This window comes from Meriones unguiculatus (genome assembly GCF_030254825.1).
Source record: "Meriones unguiculatus strain TT.TT164.6M chromosome Y unlocalized genomic scaffold, Bangor_MerUng_6.1 ChrY_unordered_Scaffold_32, whole genome shotgun sequence".
NCBI lineage: Eukaryota > Metazoa > Chordata > Mammalia > Rodentia > Muridae > Meriones > Meriones unguiculatus.
Window position 1 is genome coordinate 6,586,950 of NW_026843711.1, and position 21,368 is coordinate 6,608,317.

The following is a 21,368-nucleotide window of genomic DNA, read 5'->3' on the forward strand; positions in this document are numbered from 1 at the left end:
CAGCCTGGTCTACAAAGTGAGTCCAGGAAAACCAGAGACACTCGGTTTCAAAAGACAAACAATATAGATTTTTTGGGGGTGTTTTTTTATATATTTTTATTAATTATTTGTTAAATTTTCTTTCACTTTGTATCCCAGCTGAGGGCCCCTCCATCATCTCCTCCCAATCTCTCTCTCCTTTCCTCTTCTCACCCTATGCCCCTCTCCTAGTCTACTGTTAGGGGAGATCCTCCCCTGCTTCTATCTGATCCTAGCCTAGCAGATCTCATTAGGAGTGCATGCATTGTCTTCCTCTGTAGCCTGGCAAGGCTGCACTCACCCCTACCCCCCTCAGGGGCAGTGATCAGAGAGCCTGCCAGTGAGTTCAAATCGGAGAGAGTCCCTGTATCACATACTAGTGAACACATTTAGAGACTGAGTCAGTGGGCTACATCTGAGCAGGGGGTTTAGGTCCCCTCCATGCATGGGCCTGCAGAGCCCACAGGTAGGGAAAGGATCTTCACCAAAACTGAATCTGACAGAGGGAAGGCTTATATCCAAAATATATGAAGAACCTAAGAAGTTAATCACCAACAAACCATGCCATCCAATTTAAAAGTGGTGTTCAGAGCTAAACAGAGAATTCTCAATAGAGGAATATCAAATGGCTCAGAAACAACTTAGAGAAATCTTCAACATTCTTACTAATGAGGGAGATGCAAATTAAAAAAACCTGATATTTTACCTTACCCCCATCAGAATGGCTAAAAAATAAAAATCTCATGTGACAACACATGCTGGAGAAGACATGGAGAAAGAGGAACCCTCCTCCATTGCTGGTGGGAATGTAAACTTGTAAAACCACTTGGGAAATCAATCTGGTGCTTTCTCAGGAAATTAGGACTAGTCATTCCTCAAGATCCAGCTATACCACTCCTAGGCATATAACCCTTTATTTTTATTTCTAGTGGTGCTTGGGTTTGCATGCCTGCATGAGTTTGTGTGTGTATATGAGTACAGATGGTCACAGAATCCAGAGGTATAAAATCCAAAAGTGTTATAACTCCCAGGAGTTCCAATATTCATACCAGGAACTGAACTATGATTCTCCTTCACTCTAATACCAATATTTAACCAGTGAGCAAGTTGTCAAGCATCATCTACATTTCAATTTGTTAGTCATATTCCATTTAATTGTTTTGTCAAAACCTGTTCATTCAGTGCTGCCTACTGAATAGAAAGACGGAAGCATGTCACAAACCTTCCCAGGTCATAGCTACTGTGAAAACAAAGAAAGAGAGAAACTAAAATATTTAACAAAAAATAAATTGATCAATATATAGAGCCAAGGTCTAGATCCTCTCCTGCAAACAAATGTTGAATGACCTGAAGGGATACAGAAGATATAAATATACACACTTGCCTTATAAAGCTTACATAGCAGTTGTCACTGTTACAGTGAAAATTCATACAATGGATGGTCTTACTCTTCTTCCCTCACCTGAATCATGTTATATCAGCCCCAACTGGGGTGTGTTAGACTTTCAGAATCCATCCTCAACATTGTTTCTCCAACTGGACATGCTTTTTCTTTACCTCTGTTTTTCTCTTGTGATATTTTTCCTCAGTTTGAATGCCTTCCCCAGCTCTCTTGCCCTCCCTCAAGGCCCACAGTGTCCCCTTTCATAAAGAACATTCTCAGAACATTCTAAGCCCTCTCCACCCCTTTGGAACAGTAGCCCATTTGTCATATTTTATATGAACACAGCTGGCATTTGCAGGTCCTCACATGTTTGGTGGGTTCTTCCTTTTCCAGGGTGCAGCAGAATTTATTGGGCAATTTCTGCACACAGAGCAGACCTGAAAAGCTTTTGTTTCCCAAGTTGTCTCAGACTTCTCAAGTGAGCAACTGATCTCCCTATGCTGGGCTCTATGGAATAGCTGTCAGAGCTCCCCTTCGGGTTCCATGAACTTCTATGAGGTACCCAGAACATCCTGGATTTATTCATGTTGAATGAAGTGTGCGTGTGTGTGTGTGTATGTGTGTGTTTGTATGTGTGCTTGTGTGTGTGTGTATGTGCTCATTCTGATTGAGGTGTGTTCACATGCATATGTACATGTGTGCTCATATGCACATGCAAATGCCTTCTGTATAGCAGGTTCTTTCTAGGTCCTTTATGAAGTAGCATCTCATTCAAAACTCACCACTGTTGTCTGCGTTTAGTGCTATTATGATCCCCATTCCACAGGACAGTAACCAGAGGCTATGAACACTTACTTGTCTCAGAGTTGGTGTCTGTCCATGTGCCAGGCACAACACTTATTCACCAACATAGAGTATCTTATCTGTGTAGTGTGGGTCATGCCCAACTGTCACTAACTCTCCATCTCTTTCTCCCACAGAATAGTTCTCTAATCTCAAGAGGGAGCATCTTCACCTTACTCCTTTGTCACATGTAAGCCTACAGAAATTCTGGGTTTTGACACCAGATGACTGAGAGGAAAGAAAAAAGAAACAAGAAGAAGGACAAGACTGCTACTAAGTATAGTAGAACAAGAAGAAGGACAAGACTGCTTCTAAGTATAGTAGAGAAGAAGTTTTATAGTAGATAAAAGGTTAAATACAGCCAGAGACTGAGACATCTGGGAGAGTCCAGAGTGAACACAGCCAAGCTGAGCAGGGTCATTTGAGGGGGGAGGAAAAGGGAGAGCAAGAGAGGAGACAGTCATAAACCAAGAGCAGCTGCCTGGGCCAGGAGACTGACCAAGAGATAAAAGGGACAGAACAACTGGCCTAGAAAAAATAACTGGATTATATAGGGATGAGCAGCTGGCAGAATGGCAGGCTAGTCCCTGGGCTGAAGGTTTCAGGGTAGGGGCAGGATATGCAAGCCAGGAGGACATTTCAACAGCTAGAAATGGAGGGATGCTTGGAGCACTTGGCTAGCCAGCCTCAGCTTTGTATGTATAGCTAAAAGAATCCAGTCTCACCCTGTCCAATTGTCTTGATTTCTGTCCTCTTGGTCTGAATGGATTGGGATGTCTGACCTAGCAAGACATCATAACAGATTGTTCTTCTATGCAAGTATGGGCCAAAATAGGTCTTCCTCGGGCAGCATTCATTCAGAGCACAGCTCCCTGTATCCTGAAGTACCACTTGTTTCTACTTTGGAGGCTCAGTACAACCCTCTCCATAAAGCAAGGCAGGGAACTCCTTACTCCCTGGGCATGCTGGCTTCCCTGTGGCTATGTCCAGTCTCACCCCTGGCAATGCGAGCCCAGTAGCAGGTTAGATAGGGCATATTTCCCCACATCCTTATTTAAATGCTTTTGTCTTTATACTTGAACATCATTCCCAGAAGAATATTCACCAGAAATCAGTAAGTTCTTTGTTGGGTTTTGTTGTTGTTGTTGTTGTTTTCTTTTGAGGCAGGAATTTTCTGTGTAGCCTTGGCTGTCCTGAACCTAATTTGTAGACCAGTCTGGTCCCTAATTCACAGAGATGCACCTGCCTCTGACTCCCTGAGTGATGGGAATACAGGTACAGGCCAACATATCTGGCTTCAGTAAGTTCTATAAACCAAGATTTAGGGGATATGGGTTGTTTTTTAGTTATTTATGGTTGAATATTTTTCTATCCAATTGTTGAACATAACAATAAACTTTCTGGGCATGAATCAGACATTGTTGAGTTTGAGACAGGCTTCATTTTCCGCAACCTTCTTACTCTAAAGACATAGTAGAAGTCACATAGTCCTTTGTACACATTTGCACTCACAAACACGTATGCACACACACAAGACTCTATATGCCTTTTAATTCCAATTTACATGTATGACCCAATCAGGAAAATCTTCACTGTTATAAAGATCCACACATTAAAAGGAAAAACAGATTGAGTCTCAAAAGAAAATGTGAGTCATCAAGCCAAATTCTGGGTAGAGTGTGTAAGGAAAGCCTAGAATCTTCCCAGTGTGCCTGGAGTTACATTGCATGGGACTCCATCATCTCTGATATCATATCAATCTCCCCAGATAGTAGCTAACAGTACTCAGGCCACTTTCTCTCCTCCTGTGACTCAGAATGTTTCCTTGCAGTCCATGCTGACTACCACCTCAAATCTCACTGTTGTTTTGCCAACCCAACAAGCCATTGAGGACATGGACCAGAAAGAGAAACCCTTCTGGTTGTCACAGAACAATAATCCAGCCCTGATAAGGTGGGTGTCCTTTTTCTTATCTTCCATGTTATATGACTGTTGTCAGGGTGAACATTCCTTAATCCGATTGAGAAAAGGGACAAGATACTTCACCAGGATGGCACAACCAACCCTTTCCTGAGTCAGGACAATTTGTTAACAGCTGACTCTCAACCACTGGTTCTCAACCTTCCAAATATAGCACCCCTTTAATATAGTTCCACATGTTGCGGTGACCTGAACCATAAAATTATTTTCATAGCCATGTCATAACGGTAAATTTCCCAGTGTTATGAATTGTCATGTAAGTCTGATAGGCAGGGTATCTGATATGGGACCCCCAAAGGGTTTGCAACCCACATTTGAAGAACCACTGGTAAACTAAACAATGTGCTTTCTATAACGCTCAGTTAACCCTTTGAACACCTTTGAGATAGTTGTTACGCTTTTGATAGATGTGAAAAGTAAGGCACAGGTGGTTAAAGATTAATTCCAGCTAAGGAACCCCACTGCAAAAGTGAGTGTGAAGTTTGCATATGGGAGAACATGAAATTTGAATGTCATAGTTTGACTTCAGAGCTGATTTTCCTGTTGCATTTATCCCTGGACATGAATTTATTTTTTTATTGTGACCCTTATGGCTAGGGGCTTTAGATACCACACAGTCCCAGGCACTTACAGAGTGGTGGATCTGCAGACCCCGTCATCCTTGCACATGCTAGCAACATCATTGCTGGGAATCTTCCTTCACCTGGACAAGGCAGATGGGATAAGAGCACTGTCATCTAGCTCTTTGGGAAGTGGTACCTTTCTGAATTATTGTGATGGAAATTTCCAGGTACTTTCACAGAGAGAATAGATGCCTGTGTGAGCATCACCCAGTTACAACAATGGTCACACATATACACATATTTAAGAGAAGAAATAGAAAGAGAGGAAAACAATGACAACAACAACAAAAAAACAACAGTACAATAAAATATCCCATTTTAACAAGATGTTACAGATGACTTGTGATACCACAGCGTTTGTACATGGAACTCATGTACAGGTTGAAGCAAATGTCCCTCCTCTGTAAGATCCCAAAAAGTTGCAAACAGAGGTCACAGTAAGGGAAAAAAGGAAACCAAAAAAAAAAAAGAAAGAAAAATGGAGCTCAGTTTCTCTTGAATGGTAGATAGTCACTGTCTCTATTAGTTTGCAGAGATCTCTGTAAAAGCTACCACAAATGAGGGGGCTCTAACAAGAGTTGATATCCTCATAGTGCTGAAGGCCTCTGGCAGGCCAAAGATAGGTATTGGCAAGAATTGATTCCCTGGGAGGGTAGTAAAGGACGGAGATGTTCCAGGCTGCCTCCTTGGCTTATTGATTTCCATGGTACTGATCTAAAGGAATCTCCTCGGAATAGTGCTTTGTGTGAATTCCCTCTACATTTCTTTTTAATAAACTCAAAGAGACTGTGTAAACAGAAACTTAATTCAATTGTTTCAATTGTTGAAGAGAAGGCTCACTGCCTCCTTCTGCTAACCTAGACATGGAAGGCTGTCAAACTCTGAGACTTACTGCTTAATAAGCTCCCCCTTTCTTGTTCTTTCTGAGATCTGGGCTGGGTGGTTCAACTCAACTGTTCTGGCTCAAACTCCTCTCCTAGCTGACTGATTCAATCTGCCTTCTCTATCAGCCCCTGAATTGCTCTGCTTGACCTCAGACTAACTCCAGCAATCTGCTTAATCTTCTCAATATCTGGCTCATTCCTTCTTCACCTCAGTCTAGCTTGTTCTCTCTCTGAAACTTAACTATCACTGTTACAGGAAAACTGACTCCAGTCATCTCTCTTTCTCCTCTCTCTTCTATTTCTCTCTCTCTCTCTCTTTTCTCTAAGGATCTTACATTTCCTCTCTTCTCATGAGAGTTGGGCGTATCATCTTCTGTCAAATCTTTCTCTAATCATCAATGTTTCTGTCACTCAATTAGACATCATTTTCAAAAGTGGGTACTTTTTTTTCTACAAACTACAGTCCCTTTCATTGTTTGGGATTGAACAATGAATGTATCACCATACCTGGACCTAAGCTTTCTTTATTTGCTACTTGGCCTTGAACTCAGATCTGCTTGCCTCTGTATCCTGGATTAAAGATGCTGTTTGTATTCTAGCCTAGGTGGTGTTTGGATGTGATCTCTTGCCAGAGAAGCCATGTTTTGAATGAAAATTCTTCTGCCAGAGTGGAATAGACTGACAGTCAGAGAATACCACTCATGTAGAATATGATTGTCTATTGGTTTGTGATGTCTAATGGGTCACAATTTAAAGTATTCAATGGCCCAAAACTACATGGATACGGATGCTCAAAAGGCAGAAAACCCAGAGGTAATACAAAATCAAGTGCTCTCACTTTCCCATTGAATTTGCACTTGCAATATATCACAGTTGGGGAGCATCCATTGTGGACTGTGAAAATGTAGCAACAAATGGAGTGATATACATCATCAACAAGGTAAAGATGCCCCCTCCCACCTGTCAGAGTTGCTTCCCCTCTGTGATGTCTTCCTTTATACTGCAGTTTGTCAAATACATAATGCTTATCCTTAATATCAAATGAGGCTCACTGTGCTTCACTATCTTTGCTGGAATCTCACGATGCTCTCTCCATTCAATCAGACACTGCTCTCTAATTCACTCCACCTCTCTGGCAACAGGGCCTCTGTTTCATGTTGCCTCCTGCATATTCTCTCTCTTGTACATGGAAACATTTTAAGAGGCACAAGTCTAAAATCAAGAATAAGGGGAAAGGCATTGGTTATCATTATTCACTACCCTCCCTGTGATAAGATATCCTATGAAAGAATAGGAATAGAAGAATCTAATGGAAAGAAAACTAGGAAAACATCCTGAAGATTTTCTTTTCACCTAAGTCCCAATTGAAAAGAACTCATAGGCATGCAAAAGAAGAAAAACGTAGAAAATGGGTTGTCAGCTAACTCATGAGTTCCAGTTACTATGTTAAGATCTTCGTTTTAGAAGAAATTTCCAGCACACAAGAAACATTCAGGAGTTTAAGTCTAGGGAGAGAATTATTTCCTTGTATTTTCAATATAGTGTTTTCATTTGGCATATACATTCTCAATTTTTAAAACCATAACTGGATAATTTATGTTCAAAATTGTGGATGTTTGGAGGTCTCTATGATATTGACAGTCCTTCCAATCCTCCTGCATTATCCAGACGCTTTTCTCACATCAGTGTTAAGCAAGAGATTTAGCTTTTATGGGAAATTTTGATTCCATATAATGCCGAGTGACACTGCTGACCACAGTTTTACCTCTAGTCTTGCTATCCAGAATACTAAAATGCCTATAAAATATGATTAAAAGAATATAAAATTGGACTCTGGAGATGGCTCAGTAGGTAAATTGCTTGTCACACTGAATTCAGACTGAATTCAGAGCTGAATTCAGACTGTTGGTGTCCACATTAAAAAGCTCGTTATAGTTTCCTGGATCTGTAACCCCAGCACAGGGGAGAAAAAACAAAATGATCTTTAGCCACCCAGTCAAAATGAAATACTGAACTCCCGGATCAGTGTACACAAAAAAGACACAGTCACATCTTCTCCCTTCTTACATACTTTGAATAGACAGGGCTTCCTTAGTAAGATGGCACCTCAACCCACCTCCTACTCTGAGCTTATCACCATGGAATAGTGAGTCCCAACACGTCAGAGTCCTTCCCACACAGTCCATATCTACAAAGTATGTTAAAATGATAGAGTATGAGTTCTTCACTACCTAAATAATCTTGTGAAAATCATCTAATCCCTCCAAGCTTCATTTATCTTTCTTGGTGAAGATTAAATAACACCCTCTACTTCAAGGCTTGCCAGTAAAGGCCCTTCAATAAATGCTGGCTTGATTCCCTTCTTGCTTTGAAATCCCATGGGAAATTGTGTTTAGAATGTACTTGGCATGACCACTATCCATCTCCTCACTGCTCTCCTATCTGTGATGCCTATCGAATCTAAAGTTTCCCACCCAACCCCCCTTCACCTGTGTTTTACTGTTAAGCAAACTGTAGGTCTAGCTTTTAGGTTGTATCATAACTACACTTTCTTTTGCTGTGATGAAACACCATAATCAAAGAGCCACTTGGGGAGGAAAGGGCTTATTTGGCATAAGCTTCCAAATCCCTGTTCATCTAAATAAGAAAATGCCCTAAGGGCAGGAAAGCATGTTTCCTAACTCTGAGAGGATAAAAAAGTGCAGGGTAGGGACACTGTAGCTCTTTTGTAGCTGAAGAGAGTCTTTGTCATGGGGGAAATTCTGAGACCAATGCAAAGATCATAAGGCAATGAGAGAGTCTTGAATTGATGGGCTGCATCCAATCATGCAATTTCTGTCTGTCTTCCTTCCTCCTCCAAACGTCCCCAAGAAAGTGTTTTTTTTTTTTTTTTTTTTTTTTTTTTTTTTTTTTTTTTTGTGGAACAGCCCTTGGCTGTCCTGGAACTCACTTTGTAAACTAGGCTGGCCATGTGTCCTGAGTACTGGGAATAAGGTATGTGCCGCCACCCATGACTGCTGTCTGCATTCTTGAAGGGACTTGGAAAATAGAGAGTTACAAGACCATTTGGTAACAGCATAAAACCATGTGGTTTTTCTGAGAAGGTTGAGATATAGGGGAAAAAAAAGAAAAAACTAGGTCAGTGAGAGAAAGTGAGCATAGAGTTTATTTAGGATGACCATGACTAGTTCCATTGTCAGGGTTGTTGCAACAAAATGAACTAGAAGTAGCAGCCAGGGACTACAGAGCATCAAGAAAAGGGAAGAGGACAAAATAGAGGACTATTGTAAAGAAGTATATCCAGCCTGGGGTGAAAGGATAAAGTTCCCCTTTAGCCACATTCTTCACAGCATCTACAAGGTCACTTGCAGAAGTATCAGGAACAAATGGAGCTGTTGTGAGGTAAGAGATATTAGGAGAAATTATATGGAACATCTAAATAAAGGGTGAAGTTCAGTAAGTAAAATATTTAAATGATAGGAGAATAATATAAGTATGAGGCTAGTAAGGATGAGAAAGTGATTCAGGGGAGAAAGTTTCCAAAAATTGAGAAATGTTTCTGCCTTCCTCTAATCTAGGTGCTGGGAAAAAAATCTGTACAGAAACCAGAAAGCGAATATTAAATTTCCAGGTCACCTGATCTCTATCACTATTCCATTCTACCTTTGTAATATAAAATTGACCTCAGACAATATTTAAAATAAATTTCTGAGACTGTGTTCCAAAACAAACTTTATTTTTATTTTTTGGCAGTTGTAAAACCAATTTTAATTCACAGCAGACACTCTGAAGAGAGATAACCATAGTAACAACAAAAAAGCCAGACAAGGTCTCAGAATTGACAACAGTTTACCAAGACTCAAAACAGATTCCAAACTGCCTTGATGCATGTTACAGAAATTACATGCTAATGTTACAGTAAAAAAAAAAAAAAAAAATCCATATAGCAGTTGAGCTAAGGTGGCACAGGCTTGTAATGCCAGGACTCTGGAGTCAGAAGTGGATCTCTGAGTAGGAGGCCAGCCTGGTCTACAAAGTGTGTTCCAGAACTAGCCAAGGCTATACAGAGAAGCCCTGTCTCTGAAAAAAAAAAAAAAAAAGGAAAGAAAAATCCATCTAGCAACACAGTACTGCTTTCTGAAACCCCATCTGTGGATGCTTTACCAGAAGGAAACAAGTTCCTCCTTTACACATCAAAGGGCAATACTCCCAATGGAGGTAAATTAATCTGCTGGTCAAAGGAATACCCTTAGGAAGAAGGGGCTCATTTCGAAACATGCTAATGAAATAAATGTAACAATTAATTCTTTGTACGAGGAGCCTAACACAGGATAGTTGAGTCAACCATTAATAGCCACAATTGCTAATTATTATTCCAAGATAGAAAAAGAAAAACCAAACATAATGTGTGTGAAGAGCATTTTAAAAGAAAATGGAGAAATGTAAAACATGAGTCTTTTCTATCAAATGCGATAAAACTGGTACTTAGGAATTATATTGTTGTCATCGTCATCTTATAAGATTTGCAAATGTTATAATCCCTCCCCTATCTCAAGTCAAACTTTCGTTTATTCAAATGGTCCTATTCCTGTTCTAGAAACTTCATATTAATAAACTTACTAAAAGTGATTCCTTTCTCCTTCCTCCATTTTCCTGTGCATCAATTCCATTCAAATTAGCCTAATGTGTAAGCTGGAGGTCAGACCCCACCCAACAGGGAAAAGACACATTCACCACCTTATTCAGAATAAAAAACAGTAGTATACCTTCCTTTGTGTATTCCTTCTTCATGAGCACAGCCTCATGATCAGATGTTGTTTGTTCTGCTGGAAAAAAAGTTATTCCAGACCTATATTGTCTGATCTGCATCACTGTGAAATCTGCTGTTGCTTATAGCCTGTGGAAAACACAGGGCTTGGAATCCACAGACCAGTAATAAACAGGTTCCTTAGCAGTCCCTCAAATGGATCCCTGGGCCAGAGGTAATCCCACCTTCTCGACTCTAACACATATAGTAAGATACTCAAACTAGGAGAGAGAATTTCCTGTCTAACACATTCAACCATTAAGATTGAAACTTGTACTCCATTTCAACGGGGTCCACACACAAGGGCAGAAATGCCATAGATGTGACCATGGTACTTTCCTCCAAACTGCTTATCAGTAGTTCAAGAAAGATAGAGTTCTGTGTCTTCTCAATGTCTATTCTAAAAATTGTCTTATCTTTTACTGGAGATTAAAGATCTGCATGTAATGGGAAGCCCATTTATATGTGGGACCCCATGGATGTTACTCTGCCTATTCCTCTCCAAAACAGGCACAAGCTATGTGTAAGTAACTCATACTAGAGTCCAGCGCCTTGCATGTCCTATGAAGTTAACAAAGGAATGCATTCCAGTCCTTACAAATACTTCACTTATAAAAGAACTTATTATCAGTTATATACCAGTTCCTGAGATGGGAATCTTTTAATAACACTAAAAAAAAAAAAAAAAACAAAAAAAAAAAAAACAAAAACATTTAGTAATGTATAGGCCATAGGCATGAGAGTTGTTTTTCAGACACAGCTTTCAAAACAATACTGGAAACATAAATCAAATTCTTAATATGGTAATCAAATACTAACAGAAGATGCAATTAATTTCACCTAACCATTTACAAACAAGCAGAAATTTCCTAAAGTGAAAAGACAAATATTTATAGACTTCTCTTCTTATCATTTAACATGGACAATACTAAGAATAAGGGATAAATGAAATACCAAACTTCATTCTCATAATAGAGAAAAAAAAAGCAGAAAGCTTAGAAGTAACTGCTAAAAGACACAACTACATCAATCAGTGCATCTGGGGTAGCATTTACTTCTTAACCTAAGAATTCCTAAGCCATTGCAAAATCCAGACAAGCTGCCGAAATCAACACAAGAGAGCAAAGATGGCACCAAAATCAGCAGAAACTACTGCCTAGGACTTTTGTGGTTCTTTCTCAAAGTTCAGTCTGTGATTAACATTTTTAAGTTCAGACATATCAAAACCTAGAAGTATTGAGGGTCTGTGGTCTTCTATTGCCTTCAAGCAAATATATCTTCTTGTTCCAAAAAACAAAGCCACAATAATTTTTTCCATCTTCAAGAATAAAGATATTCTTTATTCAACTTCTTTTCTGCTAGGATATGGTTTCTTTTAGAAATAATCTCTAAGAAACTGCTTTTTTTCCTCAGAGGAGTAGTCTTTTCATTGGGTAGGAACTAATGCTAGGCCTGGAGTAAATCATTACTGGCCTCAAGTTCCTTAGTTGCTCTTTCATTCCTTTGTCTCTTCAAAGTCACAGCACTAGTCCCTTCTTCTGGATCTGATAATTCATTACCCAGTACACACAAGGGACCTTTCCCATCCCTCCTCTGGTCTTCTGGACCCCGATGGCCATCTGGCCATTTTCTTTTGAAGGGACAGGTAGACTCAGTAACCTTTTCCTCACTGGCAAACTGCAGTTCACTGTTCTTCACAAAACTGGACCAAACTGGCAGGTCTGAGCTGTCTTTGGGTGCATGTGCACAATGCAACAAATGAAGAGTGATAGCGTCCACAGTCAAGCTTCCAGGGTAGATCCCACCACAGTGGACACACCTAAAGGAAGGGCGAACTGAGGACTGTACAGGCCGTGGGAATAATATGGTGTCCTTCCTTCAAGTGTAACATGTAGGCATTGGCTAACATAAATGTTGTCAAACAGAGGGCACAGGTCAGCTCTCCTTTTCTGAGCTGAGTTACAACATTAACCTGAGACCACGTCTTAACATACAAGGGCACCAGAGATGTGGAATATGTGCCTGAGAGGATAGCCAGGTGGACCTCCTGTTCTCCAATCTCCTCTCTTGGCAGAGTGATGATGAAACCAAGATGGGGGAATAACAGGTTGCCATCAGCATCTAGGCTCAACTGGAAGCCCCTGTTAAGATAATCCAACAACAGCCTCTTCCTCCTCAGGTGTTTAATTTTGCTGTGCTCCAAGAGACGCTGAATGCTGTGGAAAGTACATGGGGAAAACAGGCACCCCAAGCCATGTGTGAGTAAGTGGTACATTAGCTTCTCCTCTGAGACTAGGCATTTGCAGGAGAGGCAATACATGGGCCTCTCTCTTGTCTACTTCAGAAATGGTGCACACATGGCCAGCTTTACTGGTTCAACTTCCTCACTGGAGTTGAAATCACTTTATTTGTGAGCCCCTTCCATGTGTGCCTGGTAGACACTGGATGGGAAGAACACATTTTAAACTGGGCAGATTTTCCACTGCTTGGCCTGGTTGGCAACCAGATTCATATCCACCTCAGGTGAGGAGACCTGAACAAATATGTTCTGGTCTGCATTGCTTACCAGCCCCGGGGAGGAATACAAGCTGGCTGGAGCAGTGGAGATCAGCATACCCACACTGGGGGGGTAGGAATTAGGTAGACACCTGGGATGAAACAGTCATGATGGTAGAGCCCTGAGGAATAGGCAGAGTAACAGGCATGGGGTCCAGCATGTAAAGGGGCTTCCCATTGACCTGTGATCCTGTTGGAAGCAGCTTCCTGAAAACAGAGCCAGACTGGAGGAACAGGGTGTTGTGTGAAGTGTCAGCTCTTACTAACTGGCTCTCCAGCAGGATGCTGGTGCCAACAAACTGACTGAGTTGAAGCATACTGGGCCCAACAGATGGACCTGAGTTAACAGGCTGACCAAGCAGAGGAATACCAGTACTCACACCCTGGTTCACAAGGACATCTGAGACCACCACAGTTTGGGAGGTTAGCAACCCAGATGATACCACTTGACCTGTAGGGAAAACCCTATGAGACATTGTCTGAGAAGAGGTAAGAACCCGTGAGGAGACTGTCTGACCTATATGGGGAAGTGTGGCCTGGAATGCTTGACCAGTGGGGAGAACTCCAGAAGCTGCACTCTGTGCAACAATCACAGAAGCAGAGGTCATCTCACCCTCAGGAAGGCCTGCCAATGAGACCAGCTCACCCACAGATATTGTTCCTGGTGGCGTGTTCTGGAGAAACCCAGGGTTGTTTAAATAGCCAGATGTCAGAGTACCAGGCCTGACCAGTCCATTTGTGGGCTCCACTGGCCTACTTGTAAGCCCCACTGATCTGACTGCAGGCCCTGCAGGTCGACTTGTAGACCCCATGGGCTGTGTGGGTGGTAAAATCTCAGGCTCGATGGCTTGAATCACTCCAACAGACTTATTCACAGGCCCAAGTGGCTGGCTCACAGATAGTGCAGGAAGGTCTACAGGCTTATTAGGTGAAGCCTTGCCTGAGAAAAGGTCATTTGATGGAGATGAAAGCCTCAGTGTGTGGTTGGACTGGCCTTCAGGTAGAAGGCTAAAAGCCACATGGGACAGGGCCACATATTTCTGACCTTGTCCAGATTTTCCACAGGCACAAGAATCAGTCTTAAAATGTTCTGCCCTGCAATAAGAGAACATTTGCTTAAGACACACATCTTGGGCATGAGAACCCAGCCCTTACCTGCCTCCTTCAAACTCAGCTGGCCATGTCTTCAGCCCTACATTCCACTCCCCTCCCCAAGCTCAGTCACCCACTGCCTCCCCTGCTTCATTCCTTCCCGGGCTTTTAGTCACATACAGGCCTTGCATCACAGTCTTCCCCTGTGGCTTCACTTCACACCAGAGCCTCCAGCCACAGTCCTTCCCAGGCCTGGGGTCATACCTGGGTCTAGAGACACAGTCCTCCCCTGTCCTCCATCACACACAGGCTTACCATCACAGGCCTCCACATTTGTTCCCTATGCTCCAGTCACCCTAGAGCCACCATAGCCCTCCGCAGTCCTCCCCCGGCGCCCTGCCCCCGATCCCACACAGACCTCCTCATTTTTCCCCTGTCCTTCAGTCACACATTGGACGCCACAGTTCTCCACAGTCCTCCCCTGCCTCAGGTTGCACACAGCCCTGCCCAGGCCTCCCCAAGCCTCCAGTCACAAACAGTCCTCCACAGTCCTCCCCCCTCCTCCATCACACACAGGCCTGCCGTCACAGTCCTCCAAAGTCCTCCCCAGGCCTGCTGTCACACACAGCCCTCCATAGCCCTCTACTGTCCCCTGGTCACACAGTGGCCTGACATCTCAGCCTTCCCCTGTGGCCTCCAGTCACAGTAGGTCCTCGACCTTCCCCACCTTCTCCAGTCTCACACCAGCCTTCCAGTGCCCGAAACCTCAAGAAAGCCCGTACAGTGGGAGGCCCTCAGGCCTCTCCTCAGCCTGCTACTTGGCAGGGCTCACCACCCACACCTCTTCCTGCAGGGGCTCTAAAAGACAGAGCATGAAGATGCCTTCCAAACAGCATATATAGGAAGTGACATTTCTTAATTTGCATATTCGCACCAGGCAGCCAATGGCATGATTAGTACTTGAGGGTCCTCTCCAGCCTCGACTTTTCCTGTCCTGCCCACCCTTCCTCCAGGCAATGATGTCATGCTGTCTGTCAGTGTTTTCTGGTCTCCTGTCATATCTCTTCAAGGGTGAGATACAGACCTCATCCACATTCGTGGCTCCACATCCTGAGCCATACTAGGCACCCACTAAATGTCAGTTCAAGACTGAAGGAAGAAGGAAACGAAAGGCTACAGCGTTGAGGTTTTCTGTTTGACATGGTTCTAGAAGGAGAAGATTGCACCAGTTACTTTGCCCAAGGATTTTCCTTGCTAGGGTAGGAAATGGTAGTGTCCCTGAGGACCCAATAGGGCCTGGTTGAGATGGGGGAGGAGCAGCAACATATAACTGCTGTTGCTACCCCTTACAGAGGTTAAAGGAGACTCAAAGAGCTCAGACTGAGTGTGGTAATACATGCCTGTGTCCGGGCCCGCGGGAATTCAATGGGTTTCTAAAATGGGGTCCTGGTATGTGTGTGGGGAAAGAATGGGTAGGACAAAGAGAAACAAGGATGGAGCGTAAGTCTGTTTGTCTAATCAAAGCCTCCTTTATTTGAAAATTTTACACAACTATATAAGAGAAGGCAGGAAAAGGGGGAAGGTTAATTTACTGCTGCAGAAGATAGCAAAGGTGTTTTATGGTTTGAGGAACCTCCTGCAAGTTACCTCAAGAATGTTTCCTTAAGATATCTCATGGATGTTCCAAGACTGACGAGCAGATTTCTCACATAAATCTATCACCCATGAACTAGGGTCCTAGTGCAGCTGTTGGTAACTTTCCACTAATAGGCAATGGCTCCACTAAATGGCTTTGGCTCACTAATTGGCTTTGGCTTTAGTAAATAGCTTTGGATCCCAGCATCTCCTCCCTTTTAAACAATTTAAGAGTATAGTAGGTAGGCTTTGACCCCATAAGTTCTTTTGCAGATTGTTGCCCCTGACCAGTGGGGACTCTTTAGTACCCTTATAGGTACTAAAGCTACATCAGGCAAGCATTTATCTGGGTATTATGATGTTCTCATGAGAGCCAAGTACAGGCAGTCTAAACGCAAGAGATTGACACTCAGCAGTTGCCCTGGGGCTCATCTAAGCCTCTGTCAGCCAAACCAAGTCTGTGATAAGGAACTTGTAAGGGTTTAGATGCCAGGGAATCAATTTGCTGTTTATACAGCTAGTTAAGTCTTTTAATGTCCCATGGGCCAATAGATATGAGGAGAAGGAAACCCCCAATGGGTCCCACAATTGAAGGAAGGAGACTGGTGATCTAGGGAGATATTGAAAACCAATTATGAAACCAACTTTCCTCTTGTTCTCTTTATCTCTTTCTCTCTTCTAAACCTTCCCTAACCTTAGCCATGCTGTGCCTTACAATCCCAGTATAAAGCAGCACTCTTCCCTTCAGGGCAGCACAGAGACCCCCTTGCTGGAAGACAACCAATTCTAGTCCTCTTCAATTTGTAGGACAACTTCAGACTATGAGAGGAGAGATTTCTCCAATTGGTAATGCCAATCTCCAATCTCTCAACATCCTTCTCACTTTTCTGGTGAAGGTCAGACTAATGCTTATTGGAGAGAATGAAAGAGGTCATACCTGTCCTAGCACCAGCAGCTCAGAGTCCAAGGAGGACAGTTAGTGCAACAGCAATTATGGCCTCTATTTTTGTTCTGAGCAATGCATGATCATTAATGGGTTCCCCAAACTGGCAAAAACTTCCCAAGAATAATAAGTTATGTGGGGAATTAATGGGGCAATGCCACAGAATGTCATAGTATTACTTTTGAGGTGAGGGGTGTGTTTATACAGGGAGTAAGGCCATCACTGCAATTCCATCAGCTATTGTTGCCTGGGAGGATATAATTGGTAAAGTGGCTTGACTGTGTAATGGTTCCATTACAAAGATGTCAGTATTTATGAGGAATACAAATCCCTATGCATAACCCAAGGCCAGAAACAGAAGGCAGTGTCAATCTAGCCTCAGCTTGTTGTGACCATCTGCATTTAGAATGGTCAGAGGAGTAGATTTCCTCAGTGACAGGAATGTCTTCATAAAAGAGAGGGGCAGCATCATAACAAAATCTAGAGGAATAGGTAAGCTTAGGAATGTATGAATCAGGGCTAAAAAGTTATGATTAACAAGGTCTAAAATAATACAGCATCTATCAATCCCATCTTCAAATAAGGAGGGGATAGGCTTATCAGCAAAGGAAGGAGTCAGGGAGGCAGGGACAGTTTCTTTAGGCTGGGTCTGTGTGGGAAAACCATTTTTCCTGGGTTCTATCTATGTGGGTGGGGAGAGGACAGGATTGGGTCCAATAGCTACAGGTGGAATACCTGATTCTTTCCTTAGGGTGAGAAATGATAACTCCTGGACCATTCATGGCACACCAGTAGTATAGGTGTAGGCCCCAAGTCAGGCCCCTATGCCAGATAAGTGATTTTTGTTTTCCTTTAGAAGTGAAAGACAGATCTAAGATGGGGACCTGGAACTGCTTCCAGCTCCAGCACCATCTTAGCCTGTCACAGGTATTTTTCAAATCATAATGTGATTTCCAGGAGGTAATATCAATCTTAGATGTATTAGTTATCAAAATGTAATCATCACTATTAAGGTGTCCCCAGCTTCCTGTGGCAATTACAGCTTAGGGTTCATATCCCTTGGAGTACAGTAAAAGGCTCCAGCACCTCCACTTCCCGTAATCCTCTTATAATCTTGGCAGGCATAAATCCCATTTGCATGAACCCATTGCTAACAGTTGAAGAGGGATTTAGGGGCAAGAAAGGACATGTCAGGGTACCACTCAGTATCCAAAGTAACTTGTGATTTTGCATAATACACCTCACCAGTTCTTCGAGAAACTTTCTAAGTATATTTATAGGGTTGGTGGACATTGTTCTTCTGGTCCTTAATCACCTTCTGGCCTTGCATTATCACTCCCAGGAATATTATCCAAAGTGGTTTCATCTGTACAAAAAAAAAAAAAAGAAGTAGGATATCAGGAGGGCTAGCCTCCCTGGATGTCTGGAGTCAATGGTTGTTCTCAGGCTAGTATTATTTTTTTCTGCTGTTTAGAGGAGGGCCTTCTATTTGTATTATTAGCCCTTCTGGCAGCCATCTGGCTGCTCCTTCCTTGGTGTCAAACAGGCACACTGATCCTTAACCGCGGATGTGTCTATACCATTCAGTTTGTATGTGAGGGGGTCTTTCCACATGACTGTGACATAATTTTTGTTTTAGGACTCCAAAGGTGATAAGCAGCAGACTTACTATAGGCATGCAAGCTTATGAAACTAAGAACAAACAGTGCATGATAAAGAATATTTCTTGGGGATGTGTTTAATTTGTAATTGATGGCAAAATTACTGAAAGGTTTTTCCAGAGTAAGCAGGACCATTATCCGTTTTTAAAACCTCAGTTTTGCCCATTACTGAGAGGCATTTTAAAACATGAACTATTATATTTTTTGAGGCTTCTCCTGTATGTAAACTAGCATAAATGAATCCACTAAAGATAGCTATTGTTACATGAAGATATTTAAGATTGCCAAATTCAGGTAAGTGAGTAACATCCATCTGCCACATGTCATTTGGGTAGAGGCCTCTGGGATTAACTCCCAAATGGGGAGTGGGCAGAACAGTGACACTGGGGGGACATTGTTTGACAATTTGGCATGCCTGCTCCGTGGTGGTTTTAAAAAGCAGTCAAAACGTATGGGAATTCAAATGATGCAGGGCACATTTTTTTTTTTTTCTGGCCTGCTCAACAGGGTATACTGAAATGGGGAATGACAAATGGGTGGCAGCATAGGCACATGAATTTCCCAAAGACAGAAGACCTGGAAGGTCTTAATGCTCGAGGAGTTGACCAAGATTAAAGGGTTGACTTCTAGAGTTCATTAACTCCTGGAACTTGACAAAAAGATGAACAACATTTGTAGAAGGTCTAATATAGGGAACCCTTTCATGAAGTGGAACAGAATGGCCAATATAGGCAGGCACTCTCAGTATATAGATGAAAAAGGAAATTTACTAAAATATGAAATTTTTTTTGATTTGCATTGTATTTTTCTTTTAATTTATTTCATTTTTTTATTTGTTACATTTTATTAACTCTGTATCCCAGCCCTGACCCAATCCCTAAATTCCCTCCCAGTCCCTCCCTCCCTCCCTCATATCCACCGTGTCCCTTTCCAAGTCCACTGATAGGGGGACCTCCTCCCTATTCATCTGATCCTGTTTTATCAAGTATCTTCAGGAGTGGCTGCAAAGCCCTCCTCTGTGGCCTAACAGGACTGCTCCTCCCTTCGGGAGTGGGGAGACCAAAGAGCCAGTCATTGAGTTCCTGTTAGAAATAGTCCTTGTTCCCCTCACTTAGGGAAACCAATTGGTTACTGAGTTACCACAGGCTACATCTGAGGGGAGGTTCTAGGTTATATCCATACATGGTCCTTGGTTGAATGTCAGTCTCAGAAAAGACCCTGTGCCCAGATATATTTGGTCCTTGTTGAGCTCCTATCCTTTCCCCATCAGACTAACTCCCCTTTTTTTCTTATGATTCCCTGTACTCTGCCAAAGGTTTAGTCATGAGTCTTTGCTTTGAAAACACTGCTAGTTAGAGTCTTTCAGATGTGCTCAGTAGACTCCTGTCATACATTCAATGCACATCCCATCTGTCTTTCTAAACGAGGATTGATCATCTTACCACATGTCCGCTCAACTGATTATCATTTTAGGTGTATAGATTTCATTATGTTTATCATATCTTATAGGTCTATATAAGTGAGTATATCCCATGTTTGTCTTTCTCCTTCTGGGATATTTCACTCAGAATGATCTTTTCTAGATCCCACCATTTGCCTGCAAATTTCATGATTTAATCCTTTTTTTTGATTGTTGAGTAGTATTCCATTGTGTAAAAAAACCACAATTTCTGTACCTATTCCTCTGTTGATGGACATCTGGGTTGTTTCCAGGTTCTGGCTATTACAAATAAAGCTGCTATAAACATGGTTGAGCAAGTATCCCTTTTGTGTACTTGAACGAACTTTGGGTATATACCTAGCAGTGGTATAGCTAGGTCTTGAGGAAGCACTATGCCTAATTGTCTTAGAAAGTGCCAGATAGCTTTCCAGAGTGGTTGTAGCCGTTTATATTCCCACCAGCAGTGGGGAAGGGTTCCCCTTTCTCCACAACCTACCCAGCATGTGTTGTTGCTTGAGTTTTTCATCTTGGCCATTCTGATGGGTGTAAGGTGATACCTCAGTGTTGGATTTTTTTTTTTGTCAATGCAGTTTATTCAGGAAACTTGAACAATCATTGGACCCTGGGGAAAGCCAGCACATAGCTTAAATAGCCTCTGGGTAGCCAACCCTAGCATGACACGTGGACAAAGAAGATAGGTCCACATACATGGAAGCAAGCCAGACCTCAGCCTTAGCCAAATGTGTTGTTTGTGACAGAGAGCACTCACCATCCGAAGGTGGAAAGCAGAAACCAGCTCCATCTTTAAGGCATGGCATTACACAGCTCTCTACAGTTCCCTCTTTTTGTTTTAGACCCATCAGGTAAGAGAAGAGGTCTGATCTCTGATATTAGAAATAAATTGGGACTTTGTACCAATGTTCATTTAGGTGTCATCCACCCAAAGTGCATCAGACCCGTCCGATACCTTTTTCCAGCAGTGGGACCTGGGGCATCAACCTGCATGCAATCAGACATGCTCTTCTCTGGGTCCAAAGCGGCTGACCCTGAGTGCAGTGCTTAGCCTCGCATCCTGAGCGTATCATTTTAGCTTTTTATGGTATCCAACCATGCTTGGGGAGAATGTCCTGCTTCAATGGCTAGAAAAACCTGAATGATCATGGCTGCATCACACTGTTGTGAGACTCTAATCTTTCATATATACCACAGGGAAACCAAGGAAACCAACACCAGAAGGCGTGCTAACACTCCCATGCCTGCCCATTCCTTCAGATGATTCATGGCTGCAGCAATCCATGTTGATAATCCTGTGGCTAGTCCTGCGTCCACTCTGGTAGAATTTACTGTGACAATGGCCACTCTCAGCTGCTCCATCTTAGTATCGAATTCTCCAGTACAATTACCTAAAATATAGCTCAACAATTGTTTAGATAGATTTGCAGCACAGGAAAAATTCTCATGTTGTATGCTAGTGACACAAAGTCCAGCATACTTTCATTGA

General features: G+C 42.4%; 1 protein-coding gene across 1 annotated transcript in view; it reads right to left on the reverse strand.

Moving 5' to 3' along the window:
- Window positions 1-21,368, reverse strand: part of LOC110543657 (activity-dependent neuroprotector homeobox protein 2-like) — a gene marked incomplete at its 3' end in the record, with an annotated part of 154,581 nt that overhangs the window by 92,405 nt on the left and 40,808 nt on the right. Inside the window, 3 exon segments of the mRNA XM_060376839.1 lie at window positions 12,920-13,154; window positions 13,156-13,818; window positions 13,861-14,103. Coding sequence (XP_060232822.1) covers window positions 12,920-13,154; window positions 13,156-13,818; window positions 13,861-14,103 — 1,141 coding nt within the window.